General features: G+C 56.3%; 1 protein-coding gene across 3 annotated transcripts in view; it reads right to left on the bottom strand.

Moving 5' to 3' along the window:
- Positions 1-495: 495 nt before the first annotated feature.
- CRAMP1 (cramped chromatin regulator homolog 1) overlaps positions 496-21,401 on the bottom strand; it is a 59,212-nt gene continuing 38,306 nt past the window's right edge. For 2 of the 3 annotated variants that reach the window (XM_059896165.1, XM_059896164.1), the window contains exons 7-20: positions 20,901-20,986; positions 20,304-20,427; positions 19,386-19,467; positions 17,748-18,899; positions 15,211-15,388; positions 13,349-13,530; positions 13,187-13,261; positions 11,059-11,140; positions 9,767-10,167; positions 8,947-9,009; positions 8,210-8,441; positions 7,299-7,463; positions 6,203-6,348; positions 496-4,420 (exon numbers count right to left, since the gene is read on the bottom strand). In XM_059896165.1, the coding sequence (XP_059752148.1) occupies positions 4,256-4,420; positions 6,203-6,348; positions 7,299-7,463; positions 8,210-8,441; positions 8,947-9,009; positions 9,767-10,167; positions 11,059-11,140; positions 13,187-13,261; positions 13,349-13,530; positions 15,211-15,388; positions 17,748-18,899; positions 19,386-19,467; positions 20,304-20,427; positions 20,901-20,986 (3,133 nt within the window). In that variant the 3' untranslated portion in view covers positions 496-4,255. The remainder of the gene's footprint in view (positions 4,421-6,202; positions 6,349-7,298; positions 7,464-8,209; positions 8,442-8,946; positions 9,010-9,766; positions 10,168-11,058; positions 11,141-13,186; positions 13,262-13,348; positions 13,531-15,210; positions 15,389-17,747; positions 18,900-19,385; positions 19,468-20,303; positions 20,428-20,900; positions 20,987-21,401) is intronic. The other variant, XM_059896166.1, reaches the window with a different exon arrangement.

Below are 21,401 nucleotides of genomic sequence, written 5' to 3'. Positions count from 1 at the left end.
CCTCCCCCACCCCCCTCCCCCGAGGTGGGCGGGGTCGGGCACTATCCGGGCACCTGGCCGAAACTCCCCGCAGCCTCGCGGGGGCCTCCTGTCCGCCTCCCGGGTCTGCCGTGCCGGCGCCAAGCAGCACCGAGCTGGGTCCAGCCTGTCTGGAGACGCTTGGTTTTTGCCAGCCAGTCAATGGCACGTGGATACGTGGCCAAAGGAAACGGAATCGCAGTTCCTCTGTCCTGCACGTCGTGGGGGCAAGAACACTAACTCAGAAATGGGAAGCAAGGGATAAAGTGTGCCAGCTGTCTTGATTTATAGCTCAAAAAAACAAAACACATTCAGCAGTGTTTTGTTGCTCAGTTACACTGTGGACAGCCCATTGATTCCTCTGAGATCTCACCAGATGAGAGCCACTTGGGCTGTTTGCAAAGTGCACACTTAAAAAGAAAAAAGCAGAAACAGTAATTATTAGATCAAGTATTAGTATGTATTTATGCACAGTAATAAAAACAGATTTACAAGTTGAACTGGAAATTTAAACATAAGAAGTTTAACAGCTTTTGTTTATTATATTAAATAACCAAACACCTTTTATTCCCAAAATTGGTAAAGAATAAATAATATAATTTACAATATGGTACAAAAAATAATCAGGAAGGACAGGCATTCTGCTTTATACATACACTGTATATGTATATTTATAATCTATAAAACAAATTCACATCTCAAACAAGCCGAAAACCTTAGATGATATGGCTTAACGATTATTATAAAAAACAGCAATAAGTTCTGCTGCCCAGAAGCTCTAGAGCCGGTTATCCTGTTACAGAACAAAGGGCATGGGCTACTGTAGTGCTTCCAAGACTTACCTCACCTAACACGACTTACAAGTTACTGTAGGATTAGGAGAGTTTTGACAAGTCAGGAAAGGTTTGCTGTGGGTTTCTTTTTTTCTTAAGACAAAGTGCCATATTACCTCCTAAATGCATCTGATAGATCTCAATGTTAAAAGAAAAAGAAAAAGCAACTGCTGTTTTCCTCCTCCACTTGTTTCAAGTGTCTTTTATTATATGACTGTTCTTTGTACACGTTTGGATTCAATGGTGTGATCTACTTAAAGATGCTATTAAACTGAAAAGACACCACCAGTAATGAGGCTATGGTACAGAATACTAGAGAATGGGACTGAGGTGGGAAAGCAAGTGGATCAACCAATGACATGGTTCCAAATATCCCCACTCCCTGAGCAAGTACCCTACGCCCAGAAGACACAGAGGGATGAGACAAATGCCATCACGAACCTTATGTGGAATCACGAACTTCAACTTGCCTCTGCACCTTCTGAAGAATGGAATGCTCATCACTGGATATTCACAATGAAGAATCAAGGCAAAAACAACTCCCTTGAGACCGAAGATATTCAGTCTCAATCTTTAGAAGAGATGAATCAGCAAAAAGATCCCTGACAACGTTAGAGTGACTAGGGGAAGATTTTTCTGAGAAACTGACCTGGTCTTAATCACAACATGCTCAAATGCACAAAGGAAGCCACAGGTGTATACTGACACTATCACAACTTCCACTGGAAGGGCAGAGGGAGACGCAGAAGTGGGAGGCGTCTCTGCTTGGGTCTTCTGAAAAATTCCAGCCTTTAACATAACAGTTGCTTATTTTCATACATGTATAATCATTTAGGCTGGGAGAAAAGGCATCCATCATTTTAATGCTACAGACGACACCGTTTTTCCTTAATATGGCAAGCAAATGCTTATACCTGTCTGGTTGCTAGAGAAGCAGGGTTCTCTGAAGTCATGTCAGCTTTATTACAGGTGAGAAGAGTCAGTCCACTCTCCTCCGCAACTCACCTCCCCACTGGATGACACTGGCCAGTCAGCTACTCCCAAATGGAGTCTATGTGGGAGACCCAAGAGGGAGGTGCTGCTGAATAAAGGGCCAACAAAGTTTTATCCAGATCTCCAGAGTTTTCCTCCCGCTGGACGTCCACCAGGTGACAGGTGCCAACCTACCAACCAGACTACTGTGGGGTGTCCCCTGATGGATAAGCAGCTCGGGATCACTACTGTCCCTGGCACAGTGCACACTGCCATTGGGCACTGCCCCCGGCATTGATGCGGTAATGCTACTTGGCATCTCTGGTCCCAGACAGTGGGAATACAAGAAAGCTGGCAGTGGCCTAACCTTGGCCTGACCCACTGTGGATCTAACCGGGTCGGATGTCCAGAGACAGACCCACTGATCTTGTTTGGCTCAATAAGGTGCTAATTTCAGGAAGCTGATACATTGATCACAAAACACAAGCTAGTTTAAAGAGACTCTGGACTCAAATACTGCTGTCTATCTCTCTTAAAGTGGTACCACATCCCTTTCTTTCAGACCTCCAGAGCTTTGGGACTGTTTTCTCAAGAGCCCAGGAGGGCTGCCCACACAGGCTTTTCTTAGTGATGTTTGTGCCTAAATCCAGATCTGAAAGAGGGAGGGCACATGACAGGCAAGAGCTCTGAGGAAAGCTGGAGAGGAAGGAAGGAAGCTACCGCCTGGAAGCCACTGTCCTGCTTCCTCTGCGGCTTGGAGGAGACAACCCAGCCTGTAGCCTGGAGCAGCCGACCACTCTGGGGAGGCGGCAGGATCAAGAGCAGCCCCTCTGCTTGTACTTGCGAAGGACCTTCCCCTCTCCTTGCACACTGGCTCATCTCTTTGCGGGGGGTGGCGGGTGGGCGGGCAGGGGGAGGAACCAGAGGAGAGGGCCCAGCTGGCCTCAAAGGCTGCCGGTCCACAGTGAGCTGGGAGAGAGGCAAGGTGATGAACACTAACAGTGGTGGGCTGGGGCGGATTCAAGAAGCCACACTGACTGCGGCTGCCGGGCGGGGGTAAGCAGCAGGTGGGGTGGTGCCCCAAAACCACAGCACTGGTGCCCAGCCACACGGGGTGCGCCTGGATGGTGGTTTGTGTGCTTGGCCCCGCAAGGCTGAGAAGGCAGAGGAGCTGTGTTAACTCCATTCTGGGGAAAGACTGGATGTTGCACTACCCAAGATGGTGACGGCTGGTCATCCAAGGAGGCTCAAGGAGCACACCAGAGGGATGTGGGTTCAGCGCACTCTGACTGCGCGTGATGTCTGACCCTTGCCTGGATTCCCTGAACAGGAGGAAGAGAAACAGGAGACCATGAGGCAGAAATACAAGCAAGGGATTATACATATGCATTGGGGCATACTCTGCACTGATGCCAAGGAAGGGAAGAGAGAACTTTCCCTGCAAATGGCATCTGTCCAAAATGCTAGGCAGGAATATGTTAGAAGTTCAAGATCATCAAGAAAGTCTTATCTGTAGTCAAATGAGCACTTGGGGATCACCCTAAAGAGAGAAATAACATCTCAGATCACCGAGAAGAGACTTGCAGATAGACGCGGGGAAGAAACCAACTAAACAGGAACGCTATTCTTCCTCTCCTAATTCCAATGTCTCCTAATTCTCAAAATACGAGAAAAACATTTTCTGACCAGCTTAGCGGGATTTTTTTTAAAAGTCCACACAACCCACGTAAGACATGATTCTTTTCCCCCTTCCTGTTGAGTCAGTCAGAACAAAAGCTCCAGATGAGGAAGCACTAGGCCATGGTCAGGATTTCTGGGGAGGTGGCACCAGTTGTGCTGCCCCGGGACCCTCCCACTGCCCCGTGATTGGAGTGTCCTCTGCAGTGTCCGCTGTCTCGGGTCATGCCCAGCTGTCCTCCCCGTCCTCGCACTGCAGAGGGAACAACCGGAGCAGGGAGTTGGTTTGCCGCAAAGAACGCAGCAGTGCCCTGGAGCCTCCCTGCAGAGAGCGGGAGGTCACAGCTCCCAGGCCATAACGACGACAGCCAGGCCCACCACTCCTTTCTCTCAGAAAGAAAATGCCCTGGAACGTCTGACACAACAACCGAGGCAGAAGCGTGGGTACCGCGCAGACCCTAACACATGCTCCTGGCAGGGGGTGGCTCCGACACCAGGGCCACGTCTGACACTGGCCTTGCCAAGGACGCTCCCTCATCGCCTGGCCACCACTGCCTCGGCCTGCTGGGACATGGCTGTCTGCATGTTGCACAGTCTGGGTGCAGAGGTGCCTCTGTTCAGACTGTCTCCTGGGAGTCCGGGCTTGATTTATGTTTTCTCTCTTCTAAAGAGGGCTACCCCTATGACGCTCGAGGACCACCAACCCTGTAAGCTGTCCTCCACAGCCTCCGGGCTGCCCCAGCCATGAGGCACAGTCACTGGGACAGGTCACCGACCGGGGGGCCACCTCCACCGCCATCAAACAGAACCTCTCGGCGGCCAGGCTCAGCGATGGACAGCTCTTGGGCCAGATCGTTGAACCGGGATATGTAATCGATGCTGTTTTCGTTCATCATGCACACCAGCTGGGAATCCACAACCTATGGGAGAGGACACGGGGAGACGAGTGAGCAGGCAGCTGGCCACCACGGCCGGACTTAAGTGCAACTCCCTCTACAATGAGGGTGAGAGTCCCCCCGGCAGCCACATCACAGTGGCCCCCGCACTCCAGGGACAACCTCAGAATCACCTCCGTCACTGCAAACACTCGCTCTGTGGAGAAGTACGCACTGTGAGCCCGGCCGCCCAGCTGTCGGGTCAGAGTGGTGGGTCCCCGGGAAGGATGGTCAGTGGACAGAGAGGCAGAGGGAAGGCAGCAGAACTAGGGACTGTGGGGTGGCCTGAAGGAGACAGAAGCGGAGGAGGGAGTTTGCCACAGGCTTGCGTGTCAGAGGAGGGCTTTCTGAGGCGGGGTGTGAGCAGAACTGTGGGAGCAAGTCATGTAAAGGCACGAGGGAAGCACATTCCCGTGAGAAGAAACAGCAGGTGCAAAGGCCCTAAGGTGGGAACAGCCGGCTGTTCAAGAAACAAGAAAGATGGTGGATGTGAGTGAGTAAGGCAGAGAGTACAGGAGACCAGAGTGTGCACAGTGGGGCCTCATGCATCAGGACTGTCCTGTGGGCAGAGCCAGGGAGTTTACTGTCTCCTCCCGCACTGGACCGGACTGTCAGCCTCATGAGGATAGGGCCTTTAATTTGTCCATTCTGGGCCTGTAGCAGTGCCTGGCATCTAGTAGGCCCTCAATTAATATTAACTGCTTGATGTAATGAACAAATACAAATGAGAAGCCTTCGGAAAATTCTGAGTAGAGCATGGGATGAACTGAATTTTAAACTTTTTACTACAAGAAATTTCAAAAAAACTGAAATTTGTTTTCAAAATCCCCTCGGATCTCGAGATTCACGTCCGGACACTGAGACGCTGAGGCGTCCTGGGAAGCAGCTGTGTGAGCTTTGTTTGATCCAGGTTCCCCCCGAGTATCCACTATGAAATGCTCGAGGGCCCCCCACAAGTGCCTCGACAGCCCAGGGAGCTGGTGTTGAGGAGATGCTGCTCTAGGACTTCAGCAATGAGCTGGGGGCCGGCCAGGGGCATTCTAGACTTAGGTTCTCCCCTCAGCACAGCCTCTGTCTAAACTCCTACAGTACCTGTTATTTCACACCTGGAGTCTTAGTTAAATGTACCTGTCTTCACTCCCTCAGCCCTACTTGCCCACAGACACCACTCAAACCTAGTGGGATGGAGGCCTGGGTGGTTGTGTGAGGCGGCGGCCTGGACAAAGAAAAGAGGGATGCTGCATTCCAGGCAGAACATGGGGGAGACACACTGCCACAGCATGACTCCCGGGTCATCACGTGATCGCAGAGGAGCCTCTGCAGAAGCCCTCCCCCCATTCGGCAGGTCAGCCACGAGCAACGACACCAAGGTGCTGCTCAAGGGTCCCCTCTGTCAGGTGGCAGCAACGATGGCACCGCCACTACTGCCTCTTCTCCGCAGATCAGGAGACTGAGCAGGGGGACGCAGAGTCCCTGCCCGAGGTCACACAGCTGGTGGAGGACACACAAGACCCAGAGCTGCCTTCAGAGCCCCGGGCTCAGCCGTGACTCAGCGTCTGTCACCTGCCGCCAGCGGGACAAATGCCGGCCCAGCACTGGCAGAGATTCCCTCTCAGGAGCAGTCAGAGGCTGGGCTCTGTCCATGACGGCTCCTGACGTGTAAGTCTTGGCGAGCAGTTCTGAGTAACCACACGGGTCTGCCGGAGGGTCTGGCAGCTCTGGGATGGAGGCTGGCACCCAGGCTTGGGGGAAAGGTCGTGCGCTTACCTCGGCGACATCAGCCAGGGACCGGGACACAAACGAGTCGCGAGAGTTGCCATCCAGCAGGCTGGGGCCCAGAAGGGAGGTGCCGCTGTTGGTCCCGACGGGGGTTGGCAGCATCTTCCGGCTCTTCTCTGGGGAGATGAAGCTCGCTGCAGAGAGGAAGGAGAGGCCCTGAGCCGGCTAGGCCTGGGCTGGTCCAGGGAGGCCAGGCCAGGCCCTGCGGGCATCTCGCTGCTCGCGTGGGCACGGTGCTCCAGACGGAGGCATCAGGCCATACCTGCCTTTCCTCCCATGGTGAGCCTTGGACAGTCCCCTGCAGCCTGGGAAAGTCTATCTCATTTTTCTAGCGGCCCCACAGTGTTCTACTGTCTGGTTACCACCCCTACCTCAATGTAAGGTTGTTTCCAATTTCTCATAATTTCTGTTCGACTTTGCAGAGCCTGCACTGCTCTCTGTGACTTTCTGAGCAGGAAATGCGTATTGGGGGCTGGCTCCCCCACACCACCCAGACCAGAGCCCCGGCTTGTTCGGGGCTGTCAGGTGTGGTGCCCCCACAGGGTGCTGACCCAGTTGGTCAGCAAACAGCATGCCCCGTGCCAGGGTGCACACCCTGGCTGCTCTCTACAAATACAAAGTGCACGGACCCCAGATGTGCCTCAGAAGCTCCTCTGTGCAGGAAACCGAAGCTGGTGCGTCTTTCCCTAACAGCCCCTTCCCGTCCCACAGGCACCAGTGGCGACGAGGATGAACACATCCTGTGAAGGCTCCGATCTGTCCTTGCCGTGCCACCACAGAACAGAAAGAGGGGAGCAAAGAGGGCGCAACACACCGGCTCCTTCCACCCTGCCCTTGGCAGTGAGCCTGGGAGGAGGAGCACAAGGGACTGACTGCAGGATGGACGTGGCCATGGTTACGGGGTTTACACATCTGCCAAAGCCTAGTGACCTGCACACTGGGGCCTGGGCACTTTCCCACATGTAACTGATGCAGAAAAAAACCCTAAATACCAAGGAACAGCCCTGGAGGGGCTCTCTGCCAGGAGCGTGGAGAGTTCAGACTCTGGCTCTGCTCGTTCTGGCTGCCCTCCACAGAGACTCACCAAACAAGCTGCTGAGTGAGGAGTCCGTGGGGTCGCTGGGGCACCACTGGGGGTCGTGGGTCGGGGAGGCGATCCAGTCTGGCTGGGGGCTGCTGGACGGGGAGGGGAGACTCTTGGAACTGTCACTGCCGTTCAGTTTTGCTGGAGAAAGAGGGACTCCTTCACCTGTCAACCAAAATCTGGGGTCAGAGCCGGCACGTGGGGTGAACAGCCCCACTTCCCCCACCTGCCACCAAGAAGGCCACGGAGTGGCGTGGCACACGCTGCTGAACTGGGAGGCCCAGGACCCCACTGGCCACAGCGGATGGAGGCAGGCCCTGTGCTGAGGGCGTCACCTACACCCTCTCCTGCTGCTGACGACAGCCCTGCAAGATGTCCGCGGCTCCCAACACACTGCTAAGGAGAACAGGCTCTAACAAGCCGGTGACCAGCCCACGGCCACACGCTGCCAGCTATTAGCTCTGAATCCACGGCCTGAACTCTACCAGCTGGCACCCACCATACCGCTGCCCCACAGCACCGTCCCCACAGGCTGGGGGAGCCAAGGCCCACAGGTACCAGTCCAACCCCTCCTAAAACCCACAACCCCGCAGGCGTCCAACCCAGGTTCAGAACCGACAAGGAGACGGCCCCGCCTGATCCCCAGGCTGGAGATGCCTCGTGGGCCCGCTCTATCTCCCAAGGCCAGGGGCAGCCCTGCCAGACCAAGAACAGGCTCAGGTCCTGTACGGGCCTTGTCCACCTGCGCTGCCCCTGCCAAGGCTGGGCAGTGCCTTGTAGGTGCAGAGGCTCAACTCCCAGGACAGCTGGACAGCAAGGTGCTTGGAGGCTGGCAAACACTCAGGTGGGAGGTCAAGGCCCCTGGGAGAACTGACTCCAGGAGGGCTGTGCAGAGGCACCCTGCTCCTTACTGTACTGGCCGGAGCTGATGGCGATCTCGATGATGGAGTCGCTGATCTGCGTGGCGGGCTCTCCCTGAGAGAGCACGTCCTCAGGCGGGCCGGGCAGGGAGATGTCCAGCAGAGCAGAGACGTTGGGTGGAGAGAGCCGGGTGCTGGAGGCCTCCGACGAGGGCAGCGGTGTGGAGAGCCCATTGTGGAGAGGAGCCTTGGACAGCTCGGATAAGGAGAGAACGGGCGAGTTCTGTGGAGACAGATACTGTTGAGACACGACAGAGCAGACAGTCCATACCAAGCAATGAAAAAGCAACCTTGGTCCTGCAGAGCAGTGACTGAGTGACGGGGACACCAACAGAGAGGCAGTGACCCCAGCGGTCACTCATCCTTCCAGCGAGAAACACACTCAGGGAACTTCCTTCTCCTGAAACCCTCGAGGGATGGCCCAGTTGGGAGGCCGGGCCGAGGTGGCCTGGATCTGCTTCCACCCCCAGCTGACGACCTTCTCCTCCCCGGCCCAGAAAACTTAGTCCTTCCAGAACTGTGTCTCAATCAGCCAGCCCGAGAGGGGAGAAGGGAAGCCTGAGATGGGAGCCGCGTGTGCACCAAGGAGGCAAGGTGCGGGGAAGGACGGCCGCTGGACATCATGAGGAGGAAGCCCGGGCCTACGAGCAGGACCACGAGGGTGGGGCCTGGCGCTGGACGAGGTCCTGGGGCAGCTACTTTGCTCAGCAGCCAACAGCACACTCTACCTGGAAACCGTCTGCCACCGTCTCCTGCCTCGAGGGGACACTGATGAACGGGTCGCTCGTGCCCTACGAGAACACCAGGAATATGCCAGTGAGCGCTGGCCCGGCACCTGGCTCCTGAGGAGAGCCGCTCCACCCCACGGCTTCTAACAGGCAGGAGCACGGGGGTGTAGGCTAGAGAGCTCTCCCTGGGAGCACAGGAAAGCCCACTGCTCTCAGAATGTGCACCCCCCTGCCCCTGAACTTGAGACCATTTGTCAATTCACAGTCAACTCCAGTCCTAGCAAGAGGTCGACCTCAGGGTCCTCAGGCAGGACTGGGCTCTGCAGTCCTAAGTGGCCACCTGCCCTGCCCACCTCAGGCAGCCCTCAAACAGGTGGGGGAACCAGAGGAGCTGCAGTGCCAGCGGGGCTGCAGAGCAGGGCCCACTGAGGCAGCACCCGAGTAGCAGGGAGTCAGGGGTGGACTGACAGCCAACTTGGTGACATTGCTGTTCAGGCCGGCTACCTACCCTGCGGGCAGACCTCCTGTTCAGGCTGGCTACCTTCACTGCGGGCAGACCTCCATGCCCATCTTAGTTGCGGATTCCCTGGGTCACATGGCAAGCCCACCACACCCGCTGCGCCACATGGTCTCACTCAGGCTGAGACTTCCCTGTTCAGTGACTCTCCTCTCGCTCAGCAGGCCCGTCCCCTCCAGAGGCAGAGCTGGAGTCCAGCACGACCTCAGCTCATGGCCTTGGCTTTCAAACCAGGACTGGAGATTGACCATCCCATCCCAGAAGCTGGTGGCAGCTCAGAGAAGCCCTTCTAAACACACTCACCCCTACAGCGGGGATGGGGTCTCCATTCTGGTGGGTGCCGGTGGAGTCCTGCCCCGAGACAGTCACCGTCACCTCATCTGAAGACAGCGGAGAGATGCCAGACAAGCCGTCGGCATCCAGGACGGGGAGGGGGCTCCCAGGGATGATGCCGGCGCTTTTAGCTGCTAAGTCGATAGCGCCTGGCAACAGAAGCAACGTGCAAGTCTTTGTCTCCTGACGTCCTGAAACCCGCCCCAGAGGGGACAGCCCATGTGCAGGCCTCATTTTCATGCCAGGGCAGAGTCGCAGAGACTTACTGGCCAGGTGGCCTGGGGCCTGGGGTGGCAGAACCTTGGGCACAATCGGCCGGGACAGAGCCGCTTTGGTCAGGGAGGACTGAATGGGCCGGAAGGAGCCTCTCCCTGTGAGGACGAGAGTGGAAGCAGACGCGTCAGGCACACGAGCTGATGGCCTCTTGCCACACGGCGGGGGCTGCATGCGCTCCCCTTCATGGCCACCGTCCAGATCATGGAAGCCGAGCTGGAAACCACCAAACGTCCCAAAACTTGCTAACTTGGGGAAGTCAATGGTCACACAGGGCCCCGGCGGGGAGAAAGCACTGTCGCCCGTGACAGCGGCACCACTGCGCTTCCTGGGGGCTGCTGAATGGCTGCGGTCACTACTGTCAACCCACGGGAACAGCCCTTTAAGGGTGTGTCACACCTGAGCTGAGCTACAGGCTCCTCTGAGGGGGTCAGAGCACCAGACTAGGATCAATGTGCTGCCTCTGCAACCTGGCTCCTTCCTGGCAGGCTTTCTGCCATTGAAAAGTAGGTGTGAGAATGAGCAATTGTCTGGGTCTTATGAAAATCAAGACCGATAAAAAGGTAAGTCATGGAATGTGTGTTTCACTGAAGGAGTCTCACTATATAAGATTTACTGCAAAGAGCGAGGGCCCCACTGAGCTTACAGATCCGTGAAAGCGTGAGTCGCACACCCTAAGGACATGTCTGTCCCATAAAACGCCTGACAAGAAGACGTCATGGATGGGGTGGACCACAGACCCTTCTCTTAAACTGAACCGAGCAGAGCACCCCAACCAGGGACGTCTGAGCCCACCTTGGGAGGAAGCTGCCTGTGGACCACCAGTCAGGGGTCCACACCTGCCCGCACCGCTGCCCATGTTGATAGAGCGGACCCAGGAAGGCTTGAAATGTCACTCAAAGAGCCATAGGAACAAATGCCTGCAATTCCCAAAGACGGGGCCACGCACGTAAGGAGCGAAAGCTTCCCTGAGAAGCCCCGGCACTTACCAGTTATGGAAGAATTCGACAGGATGGAGAAGGAACAGACATTGTGGGACTGGTTTTCAGATGGTCTAGGAAGCAGTGTTCTCTGTGGAGGGAAAATTGGCAATATTCAGGTGATGGAAAGACCCCAATACCGAAAATCATCCAGGAAACTAGTGCTGGATTGTAAAGGAATGTTCTAGAGAAGAGGAAGCTGAGTGTAACCAGATGGGGGTTCTGGTTCTAGAGTTGCTGACACAAGGGCTTCCAAGACAGTCTGAGGATGGCTGTGCTCTGTAGACCCCAGACCCCTAAACACTGGGTCCTCTCTGAAAAGAACCCAGGGAATTGAAGCTTCCCAGGGAAAACTGGGGGAATGTCAGAACAATCCACCTTTTATCTAGAACATCTGGATTTGGCTGGAACCCAACTAGTCCTATAAATATTTATAACCACTCAATGTGGACTGTTACGAGATACCCCTTGTTTGGGTGAAGAAAATCAAGTTGCCGACTGTATCGCAGAGGGCCAAGGCCATGCGGCCCTCTACCCCATCCACGGTCTGGTGCCCACTCCTCCCTGTCACACGCCCAGGGCTCCCATGTGTGAACCATCAGGTCCCAGTGTGCTCAGGGCGCCTTCATGGTGTGACGACTACCACCTAAGAGGAAATGGAGTTCACTGCCGACACTGTTAGCTGTTGAGGTGAAACACTGACAGAAAGTATCTCTCAGGCCGGAAGTGTCCAGAGGCACTGCAGCTCTGGGCGCACAGCTGGGCTCTCGCCCCACTGGGGCTCCCCAGGGGTCTGCCACGTGCCGCAAGGCGGCAGGGTGACTGTACACGAGGTGACAGGCACTGGTGTCCCCTGCCAGCCTCAGGCCTCTTTGAAAGAGCCAGGTGGGGAGATCCTTTAGGCTCTGGGCCTCACGGTCTCTGTCACAGCTACTCAAGTCCACCCCGGTGGTGTGAAAGCAGCCATGGACAGCAGGGAAATGAAGTACCGTGGCCACATGCCAATGAAACTTTCTATAAAAACAGTAAATGAAAGAACCACATATGAAGTGTGATTCCATTTATGTGAAATTATGCGATCCCTAGAGACAGGAAGTGGCTCAAGGGCTGGGGAAGGGGTGGTCCAGGTAACAGGCCGGGCTTCTGTTTGGGGTGATGACAATGTTCTGGAATGACACAGCGGTGGGGGCTGCACACCCCTGTGAATATACTAAAAACCCTGAGCTGTACGCTTTAAACAAGTAGGCTTCATGGTATGTGAATTATATATCAATAAAGTTGTTTACAAACAAAACAACAACAGGCAGCTGAGGGCACCCTGGCTGCGACCCTGGGCTGTGGGGTATCCTCTCAGCCAGGGAGTGTGCTCCCATGCCCAGGGCAGAGGGTTAATGTATTTAACCAAATATACCAAAATTAAATGCCCTAACGTTGAATTAGCCTGCACAAAAAAACCCGTGGGACTTGGAATAAATTTTCCTTCCTGAGATCTGTCATGCAATCTCTCATTTCTAAATAAATTACTTCCAAGAGAGGAAGAGATTTCTGAGTCTAACAAAAGGAGACTTATGCATTAATTCAAAAACATTCATAAATTTCCAGGCGCATAGTTATTTCAGAATTTCAGCTTCACCTCTGTTATCTTTTTACCTCCAAATAAAAATGCCCTCTTTCTCCTGTGCCTCTGATCCCTGGATCACCCCTCGGGGTCTGCAGGTGGCATTCACGGGTCCTCCCAGAGTTCATCACCAGCTTGGGAGAGGTCTGGCCTCTGGCCAATCCATACACCTTGCCAACTGCTTCCATTTACTACATACTTATAAATAGATGTTCTGAGAGTCCTCACATATATTCCAATCTGGGACATCCTTGAAACCCAAACCCCTAGAATTTTCTGTCTTTTTTGCAAGCGGTTTTCATGCTGTACCAAGATTACCTTTATTTTCAGGTACAGTTAGGGTCACTGTTACTACTTTATCCTGTTAAGAAAAAGAAAAGAAGGGGCAGGGATTCTCCCCACTTCACATGAAAACCTGAGACACAGGAAGACACTAGCGTATCCTGGGCAGCTCAGCCGGTGGGAGGGAGAGGCCAGCCCTTGAGGCCAGGCACACGCAGATGTGGATGGGCTCCTGACCTGGACCACCAATGGCTTCCGCAGGTGCCGGTTCCGCAGCTTCCTGGGCTTTGGCAGGAAAAAATCCGACTGCATCTGTGAGGAAGACAATACTGACCCTGAGAGTGTTTTCTCCACACACATGGGGCAGCCCAGCAGCAGGGAGGCGTGGGCCCCACTTACGCTGATGGAGTTCAGATGCTGACGGAACGTCAATTCTGTTTCCTTGTTGGGAGAGAAGAGCTTCCCGTGTCGGCTGTTGGGCGGCAACGTTGTTGGGACGGCAAAAAGGCCACCATCTGAGTCACTGCTTCCGGCACTGGAGGGACCAGCCACCAAGAGGGGCCTCGGGGGGTTTCTCAAACCTAGGGAAGGAGAAGGGAGAACAGATACAATGGCGCTCACCCAGCAACGCCTCCAGCATGGGAGGGGTTCCACTGGGAAGAAAATCAGAAAGGAATCCTTGACGACCTCTCTGGTGTCCTTAAAGGGAATTTCCTATATCTCAGTGCTGTAAAAACCTGCTTTTCTCCCTTTCTCCCTGAAATTCTAGTTCCCACCATGTAAGCAGATCAGAGCTTTCCTTGATCTCTGATGATCTCAGTGGGAAGGGCAGATTCACCTTCAAAGACTTTTCAGAGCTAGAAGAACCTTCCAGATCATCTAGTGCAGACCAGAGGTCAGCAAACGTTCTCTGGACATGGACAGACAACAAAAGTCAGCCTCGAGGGCCTCACAGTCTCTGTTGAACTCAGCTCTACGGCTGCAGCACAAAGGCAGCCACGTGAGCCAGTGGATGTGGCCATGTGCCAATAAAACTTCATTTACAACAAGCAGGCTGTGGACCACGGTCTGCTGATCCTTGGTCTAAATCTCTAATTATACAAAAAACAGACCTAGAGATAAAAAGACAGAAAATATTTATTTAGGAACTACTATCTGGGGACTCTCCTTGCTGTTTTCATCATCATAGGCGCTGCTGCAAAGCACCCTCACTTCACGGTAGGGACGGGTCCCCTTTCTTTATTCTTTATTTGCAAATCTGTGAAGTTAAATCAACACGCACAGAGTCCAGAGACCAGGTCTTCTAAGCACCTGTCTGGATTCTAGCACTGCAGGCGCACTGGACTAAAAGCATCCGCGATTGAGGAAGAGTGTGGACATTTAAGAGTTCACAGAGTTACAAAACTTTAAAGCCAGAGGGAGGGGGCAAAGACTATACAGGCTCCCAGCTAGCCCACCACCGGTTGACGCCTGAGGAACGTGCCTTTGCCTTAAAGACAACCGATTCAGAGTCTGCTGCTGCCCCCTCGTGAGCCATGGCAAGGAAACAGGATAAAGGTCAGGAGGGAAATGGAAAACAAGAACTGCAGGAGGTGGGGAGCCTGACACCACAGCAGCCTTATTCTTTAAAATTCATGCAGAATTAACGATTCTAGCCATGACAATCTGTTTTATTAAAAAAAAAAATACTAAGCAAGTAAATGGATGACTCAAAGAAACGAGTCATGTTTATCCTAGGGTTATGTGCCACGTAACCCAAAAAAGGACGCTGAATTTAAATTACTTCCCAGATACAACCGTGGACCAGCAGGTAAGCCCATCTTTCTTTCTAAGACTTGTGTTCAACTGCTGGGGAATCCTTTAACTGAAGGTTTCTTTATTCTAATACTTTAGATGTAAAGAAAAACAGTCCCTTTAAGACTCAGAAAGAACCAACCTTTCTCATGCTTTAAGCCACCAACTCGGCATGATATGGAGGCTGCTGCTGACCTCACAAAGCCAGATCCCCCAAAGTGACCAGACTGGCAAGGGTCCCCCATGTTTCCTGTCGGCTCCTGCACCCAGGACCCCAGAGCCTCTGTGACGGGCCCTGTGCTCACCCTCCCCTCGAGGAGGCAGTGATTTCTGTATCCCACACCATCCGCTGGACTGCGGCTGACTGAGTGGAGCGAGGCCTCAGGCAGCCCGGAGCTCTCGGCTCTGTGCAGCCCGCAACGCCCATCAAGGATCCAGGAGGCCACCTGTGGCCATCTGAGCCTCACCTGAGGAGCAAGGTGCGGAGCTGGGAGAGAAGGTCTTGCTGTGACGGAGGGCAGCCTGGTTTCGAGGGCAGCGTGGGCTGCGGGAGCTGACATTCACCACCTTCCCCGGGGGCGTTGTCGACTGCTCCTCCTGGGCAGGCCTCACTGAGGCCGTGGAGCCAGTGTTCACTTCTGGAGCCTGGGACAGAAACGGGCCAAAACATTGGCCAAACGCAGCACGGGACAACGCTTGTGGAGTGTGACGGGACAGCAAAGGGCCCAGGGTCACACTCCATGATGCACAGGTTGGTGCCCCAGGCCCTCAGGGGAATAACCGCTGTCCTCCAGGAGCCCTTCTGTGTTCACTGCCGCGGTAGCACGGAGAGGACGTCCCCCTGCACCGTAACGGGAGGGTAGGCTGAGCGGCAAGTGACAGGGACTCTCCTTCTTAAAGCTTCTTCTGATTGTGAGTCAGAGGAAGGAAATACAGATTAATTTCTAAAATCAAACACAATCACAGCCAAGGAGTCCTCTGCTTAGTCAAAACCTCCACCTCAGGGGTTTCGTGGGCCCGTACCTGAGGCCGCTGCCTCCACCCACCTGGCTGTCACCAAGTGTTGGGGTCCTCGGCCATAGAGGCACCCCTTCTACTCACCTGTTCTCTCCCATGACTCCACCGTCCTGCCCCGCCTCCTCAGTTCTCCCCAGCACCCCCTCCCCATGCTCTCACCCAGCCCCACCTACCCTGCACCTCTTCCTGTGTCTCCCATGCCTTTCGCCCTGGCCTGACCCACCTTCTCTTTTCCCTGGGACCCCTGCTGTGTCCCTTCCTACTCCATTCATTGGATCTCGACACCCCCACCTCCCACCTGAGTGCCCGCCAACCTCCCCAGGGCGGGGCGGCCATCGGCTGCACTTGTTTGTCAGCGTCCCACCTACAGAGAAATCGCAGGGAGGGGCCGCCTGGCCAGGCAGGCCATCCCTAATTCAAGGTCCTGTATCTCTCCTGGGGACTTGAGCAAGCGATTCTCACACCTGGGCTGCATCAGAATCACCAGGCAGGGCGTGGGAGTGGGGGGTGTCTCGTCAAAACAGTCTCCTGGGCTGCAAGAACCTGCATCCCTAACGAGTTCTCAGGTGATGCCAAGGCTGCTGGCCGGGGACCCCGCTTCAGGAGCCACAGATCTGAGCGCCCTGCTGTGCATCCTCTGCACTGCCAACTTGCTCCACTCTCCTCTCCCAGTTGAGGCCGAGGCCAAGGCCAGCACCTCGGCCGTGTTCCAGAACTCCCACCTCCTCAGGAGCCAGCCTGGTCCGGCCTCCTTCCCTAGGGGTCTGGACATGCTCCGGTCTCCCCCGTCTCCGCTCCTGACCCCTCCAAAAGCCAAACTTGAACAAGTGTTTTAAACTCATCACCTCTGTCCGGTCACTGCAATACTGCCCACGCCTGCCCGCAGGTCACATTCACACCTGAATCCAAAGTCCACTGCTGGCCCTTGGGCCCCACCCACCCCCACGAGAGCCGGTCCCACGTGGCACTCATTCCCCACCATGAGCTCTGCTGAGTGCCGCGGGAAGATGGTGGGCAGGAGCCCAGGGTAGAGGCTCCGGGAAATGGGGAAGAACACAGACCACGTGCTGTCTGCCCCGGGGAGCAGGAGGCGGGTACATGTCACAGTGGTGACATGGGCGCACCTCGAGTTTGGTTCTAACTGTGACCCGAGCCCCACTCTTGTGAGGCCACCACGCTGAGCTTCGGCGTCTCCTCCTGGAACTTGTGAGCCTCACCTTCCAGTGCACACGCCCTTTTTGGGATCGACCTGCCTCAGGACGCTGCTCTCGTGCCCAGAGAGCGGACTAGACTTTCCGGTTGCAGCACCTTCCAGCCCACGTGTGGGCTCTGCTGGCCGGCCTTCCAGGAGCGGGGGTGGGGGGGCAGTTACAAGCCGTGGCCAGGCCCACTGGCCGGGTGCCCTTTCCCTGGGCCATGGCAGCCACTGCCCCCCACAGGAGCCTCTCAAGGAACCTGAGACCACTCCAACCAGCCACCTCTCCACAGGGTCTCCTGGGCGCAGCCCACCCAGCGCAGCCCCTCCCAGCTCCACTCCCTGCACCCAGGCTGCACCCCCACTGGCCTCCAAGGATGGCCTTTCCAAAGCACACACTCGACCTCGCCATTCCTGCTGCAGAAACCTGCAACGCTCCCAGCCCAGCTCGGCTCCTGGCCATGGCTGCCACCTCACCTCTGCGCCTCTGTCCCAGGCTCTGTCCCCTCAGCCCACACACTTGGGCTCAGTGGCATCTCTGGAGCCGGGCAAGGTGCAGCCCATGTGAGCCCCACGGGATGAGGGCCTGCACTGCAGGGAACCGGAGCCCCAACCACGTGCTCTGTGCAGCCCACTCCAGGGAATGAAAGGCGACCCCCAGACCACCTCCTCCAAGGAGCCCGCAGGGCCCCAGACCACCTGCCACAAGGCCGGTCTTTCCTCTCTGGACACCAGCCACCCAGCCGCGAGCCCTTGGGGGGCCAAAAGGGCAGTGCTCCGACCCACACTTACCAGCCTGGGGTTGACCTCGGTGGAGATGAGCTTCAGGAGGCAGCTGAGGAGGCGCTGCCTGTGGAAGCTGTTAGGTGGGGAGCCGGTGCGGGAGCCCTGGGCCTGGCCCTCAGGGCCCAGCACTGCCAGCCAATCGTACTCCAGCTGCAGCTTGTTGGGCTTGCCCATCATGAGGTAGACTTCGGCCAGCGTGAGGCTTTCAGAGGTCTGCAGGTTCCAGCCCTCCTCGCGGAGCTGCTGGGCGAACCGGCTGGCAGGGATGTCCTTCGGAGGCTTGGCGGCAGGCTGACCCTGAGGTGGTGGGGGGTCCAAGGGGCTCGCCTTCTCCTGGGGTTCCTCCGCAGGTGCGTCTGCCAAGTCTTTAGTGCAAACGTCCGGCTGGAGCCCGGGGCTAGGCTGAGGCTCTGGGCGGGGCGGGACGCGGACAGGGGATGGTGCCCTGGCCCGGGCGAGGTCGGCCACCTCTGCGCTGCTGGGGACGAGGGTCTCTGGGGAGGGGCACCCTGAGGGCCGTGAGTCTACGCAGCGGCATTGCTCAGGGATGATGAGGTCCTGACAGGACTTCATGTAGCGGGGGAAGGGGTCGAGGAGGGAGAGCTCATCTTCCAGGTCTGGGAGCTGGCCACAGGCACACGCCAGGGCCCCGGGTTCTCGGGCAGGGCCGTCCCCACCCTCTGCAGCAGCGGCCGCAGGGGTCTTCTCAAGCCGTCCCCCAGCATCCTGGAGCCCAGGGGGAAGCCTGTCGGAGGCGTCCGGGCTGCTGAAACTTGCAGCGGCCCCCTCCCCAGGGGCACTTTCAGGGGAACTCTCCCCGGAGCTCTGCAAAGCATCAGTGGAGGGAGGGGGCCGCCCCCCGCCCTTGGCCTCGGCGCCGCCCCGTGGGCACTTCAGCTGGCCCCTGGCTGTGCCCTGCCCGCTCTGGATGCCCAGGATCTGGGCTGGGGGCAGCGTGTGGGTGTCCTTGGTGCTCTGCTTGCACCGGCCGCCCTCCTGCCAGTGCACCGTGCAGAAGGCCTTTGAGTGCACCACTCGGGCCACGCCCGGCAGCGGGGTCAGGGTGCAGTTCTCCCCCGGGAACAGGTGCAGTGCCACCTTCTCCTGCGATGGCTCCGTGAACGAGTCCTGCAGCTGCTGCTCCTCAAACATCTTCCGCTGAGCGCACCGTCAAGGAACCACCTGCAGCAGCTCACACCCTGAGGTCCAGCGGGTAGACACGACAGGTACTTCCTTCTTTCCGGGCTCCACACCCAACACTCACCCTCCTAGCTGGGAACTGGGCAAGGGCTACAAGCCAGCCAAGGACACGAAGATGTAGGTGTGGGGCTGTCCTCGGTCACTTTGTTCAACCTGCTGGCAGGGATGCTTCGGCCACACCCTGTGGGCCAGATGGCAGCCACTTACAGCAAGGACGGCTGCTGTGACAGAGTTCTAACACTGCAAGGAGGTCAAAAAGGGGGTTCAGACCCAAAACCCAGAGAATGAGGGGCTGTGGGTTTTAGTTCTGGTTCTACACCATCTCATGGCACAGCTGCTACACGCCTGGGGGCCCCGCTGCAATTCCAGGACTGAGAAGGAGACTTCACTCTCAGGCAGCAGGTGCTGCGGAGCCCGGGTGTGGCTTTAGTAGGAAAAGGATACAACTCGCACTTCATGAAGTGCCCACTTCTGCTTCAGGAACTCGATGAGGCTGGAGACCTTTCGATGGAGCTCCACGATCATCCTACAGAGAAAAGACAGATGGGGAATGGGAGGCTGGGACGTGGGGGTACCTTCTAGGAGCCCTAGAGGCTGCAGCAGGAAGATGATGCCTGGGGGTCTCGAGGCCAGAGCCATAATGTCCGTGCAGAGCCGTTGGCTCTTTTTCTAAAAACTAACTCTTTAATTTGAGATAACAGGAGACTCACGAGAAACTGCAAGAAAAAGTAACAGAGATCCTGAGTGCCCTTTACAGTATGAGGTCTCAACCAGGACAGGAGCCTTGGTACAACACACCCTTCTCTTCTACCAGCCCCCTGTGGGGTCAAGAGGGTGGGTCTAGACTCAATTAAACCCAAGAAAATAAAAATACACATGGAAGGAATGAAGTCCTGATGCAGGCTACGACACGGATGAACCCTGAAACCATGATGCTCACTGAGAGAAGCCAGACAGAAAGGACCAGTATATGATCCTATTTACATGAAATGTCAGAACGGGCAAATCTATAGGGCCAGAAAGTAGACCAGTGGTGCCCTGGGGAGTGGGAGGAGGATGTACAGTGAGTGTTTAGTGGGCATGGGGTTTCCTTTCGGGGGCTGAAAATTTCTGGAACTAGAGAGAGGTCATAGTTGTACAACACTGTGAAGGTACCCAATACCCCTGAACCGGGCCCCTTAAAAGGGCTCACAGTTAATTCCGTATTATGTGAATTTTACCTGAATCTAAAGGCATCCCCCACACTACCCCCAGGTGGTGTCAGAGTACTGGAGTGGCGTCTGCTGCTCACCCAGGGACCCAACACCGCCCCTCCAGCCCCGTCCCTCACAGCTCGCTCCCCCAAAACGCACAGTGTGTTACCTGAGCCGCGGGTTCTGTGCGAGGCTCTGCACGCGGGCCCAGGCATGGTTGTTCCGTGGCTGCAGCTCTACGGGGACTTTCAGGGGCAGGCGCACTGGCTTCTGGTCCTCTTCGTCACTCAAGCCTGCGACAGGAAGGGGCCGTGAGAGCCTGGCACAGACGGACCTTGATGAGAAGGTGAAGTCCTCGGCTAGACAGCTAAGGGACCCAGAGAGGAGCAAGGGGCAAACAGCCCTCAGTGAAAGTGGGACTGGCAGGAGCCCCAGCAAGGACCTGGTCTAAAGGTGCCAGCGTGGCCAGCTGCACATCTGCTACACCAGGGCCACGGACCAGCCATGGGAGACTCGCCCTGACACCTCGGATGCTCCGTTTGAGGACAGCTGGGACTTCTGAGCTGGACTTGACTCACGAGAGGACACACCGCTATGACACGGGGTTTCGGGTCCAGGAGCTGCCTGCTGGCAGGACTGGATCACGCAGGCTCAGCCGCCGTGTTCCAGCTCAGCCTGGCCATCACTAAATGGAGCCAGACAGCGAGCCTCCCCGACGGGAGTGAGCCCCAGGTGCGCAGCCCAGCCCAGCCCGCGTCTGACATACCGTCCGGGTCACAGAGCTTCTTCAGGGCACGGCACATGGGCGCTTTGATCCGCAGGTTCCTCCCTTTGTACCGGACTGTGGTGGCCCTGGGAGAGGAGTGTTAAAGAAGCGCTGAGGCCTCTAAATGAACAGTCACTCCCACCCCGCGCAGTAACTAAGGGCCCCAGCTAAGCAACCACCCTGGCCTCCAGGGCTCATGCTTGGCCCCACGAGGGGACCCCACACGTCCCCAAGAAGCTCCTGGGATCGTAGGCAGATGCGCATGACAAACGACAGAGCTGACTCTGGACCCTCCCGAGCACGCATCACGCTGCAAAGAGGGCACCTGCTGTTCAGGACGTACCCTGCCCTCCTGCCTGGCAACCCCGAGAGCCCTCTCACTGGAGCCCCAGTCGGACGTCAGAAGGAATGCCCCTTCCCCTCCTCCAGGTCCCCAGAGCAGAAGGGCTCACCCACCTCTACATGACCTCTCAACCCGCCCCTAGGTGACCACCTCTGCAG

The sequence above is a fragment of the Balaenoptera ricei genome, chromosome 15 (genome assembly GCF_028023285.1).
Source record: "Balaenoptera ricei isolate mBalRic1 chromosome 15, mBalRic1.hap2, whole genome shotgun sequence".
Classification (NCBI taxonomy): domain Eukaryota; kingdom Metazoa; phylum Chordata; class Mammalia; order Artiodactyla; family Balaenopteridae; genus Balaenoptera; species Balaenoptera ricei.
The sequence above is the reverse complement of the archived record's forward strand: the minus strand, read 5'-3'. Positions and strand labels throughout refer to the sequence as shown.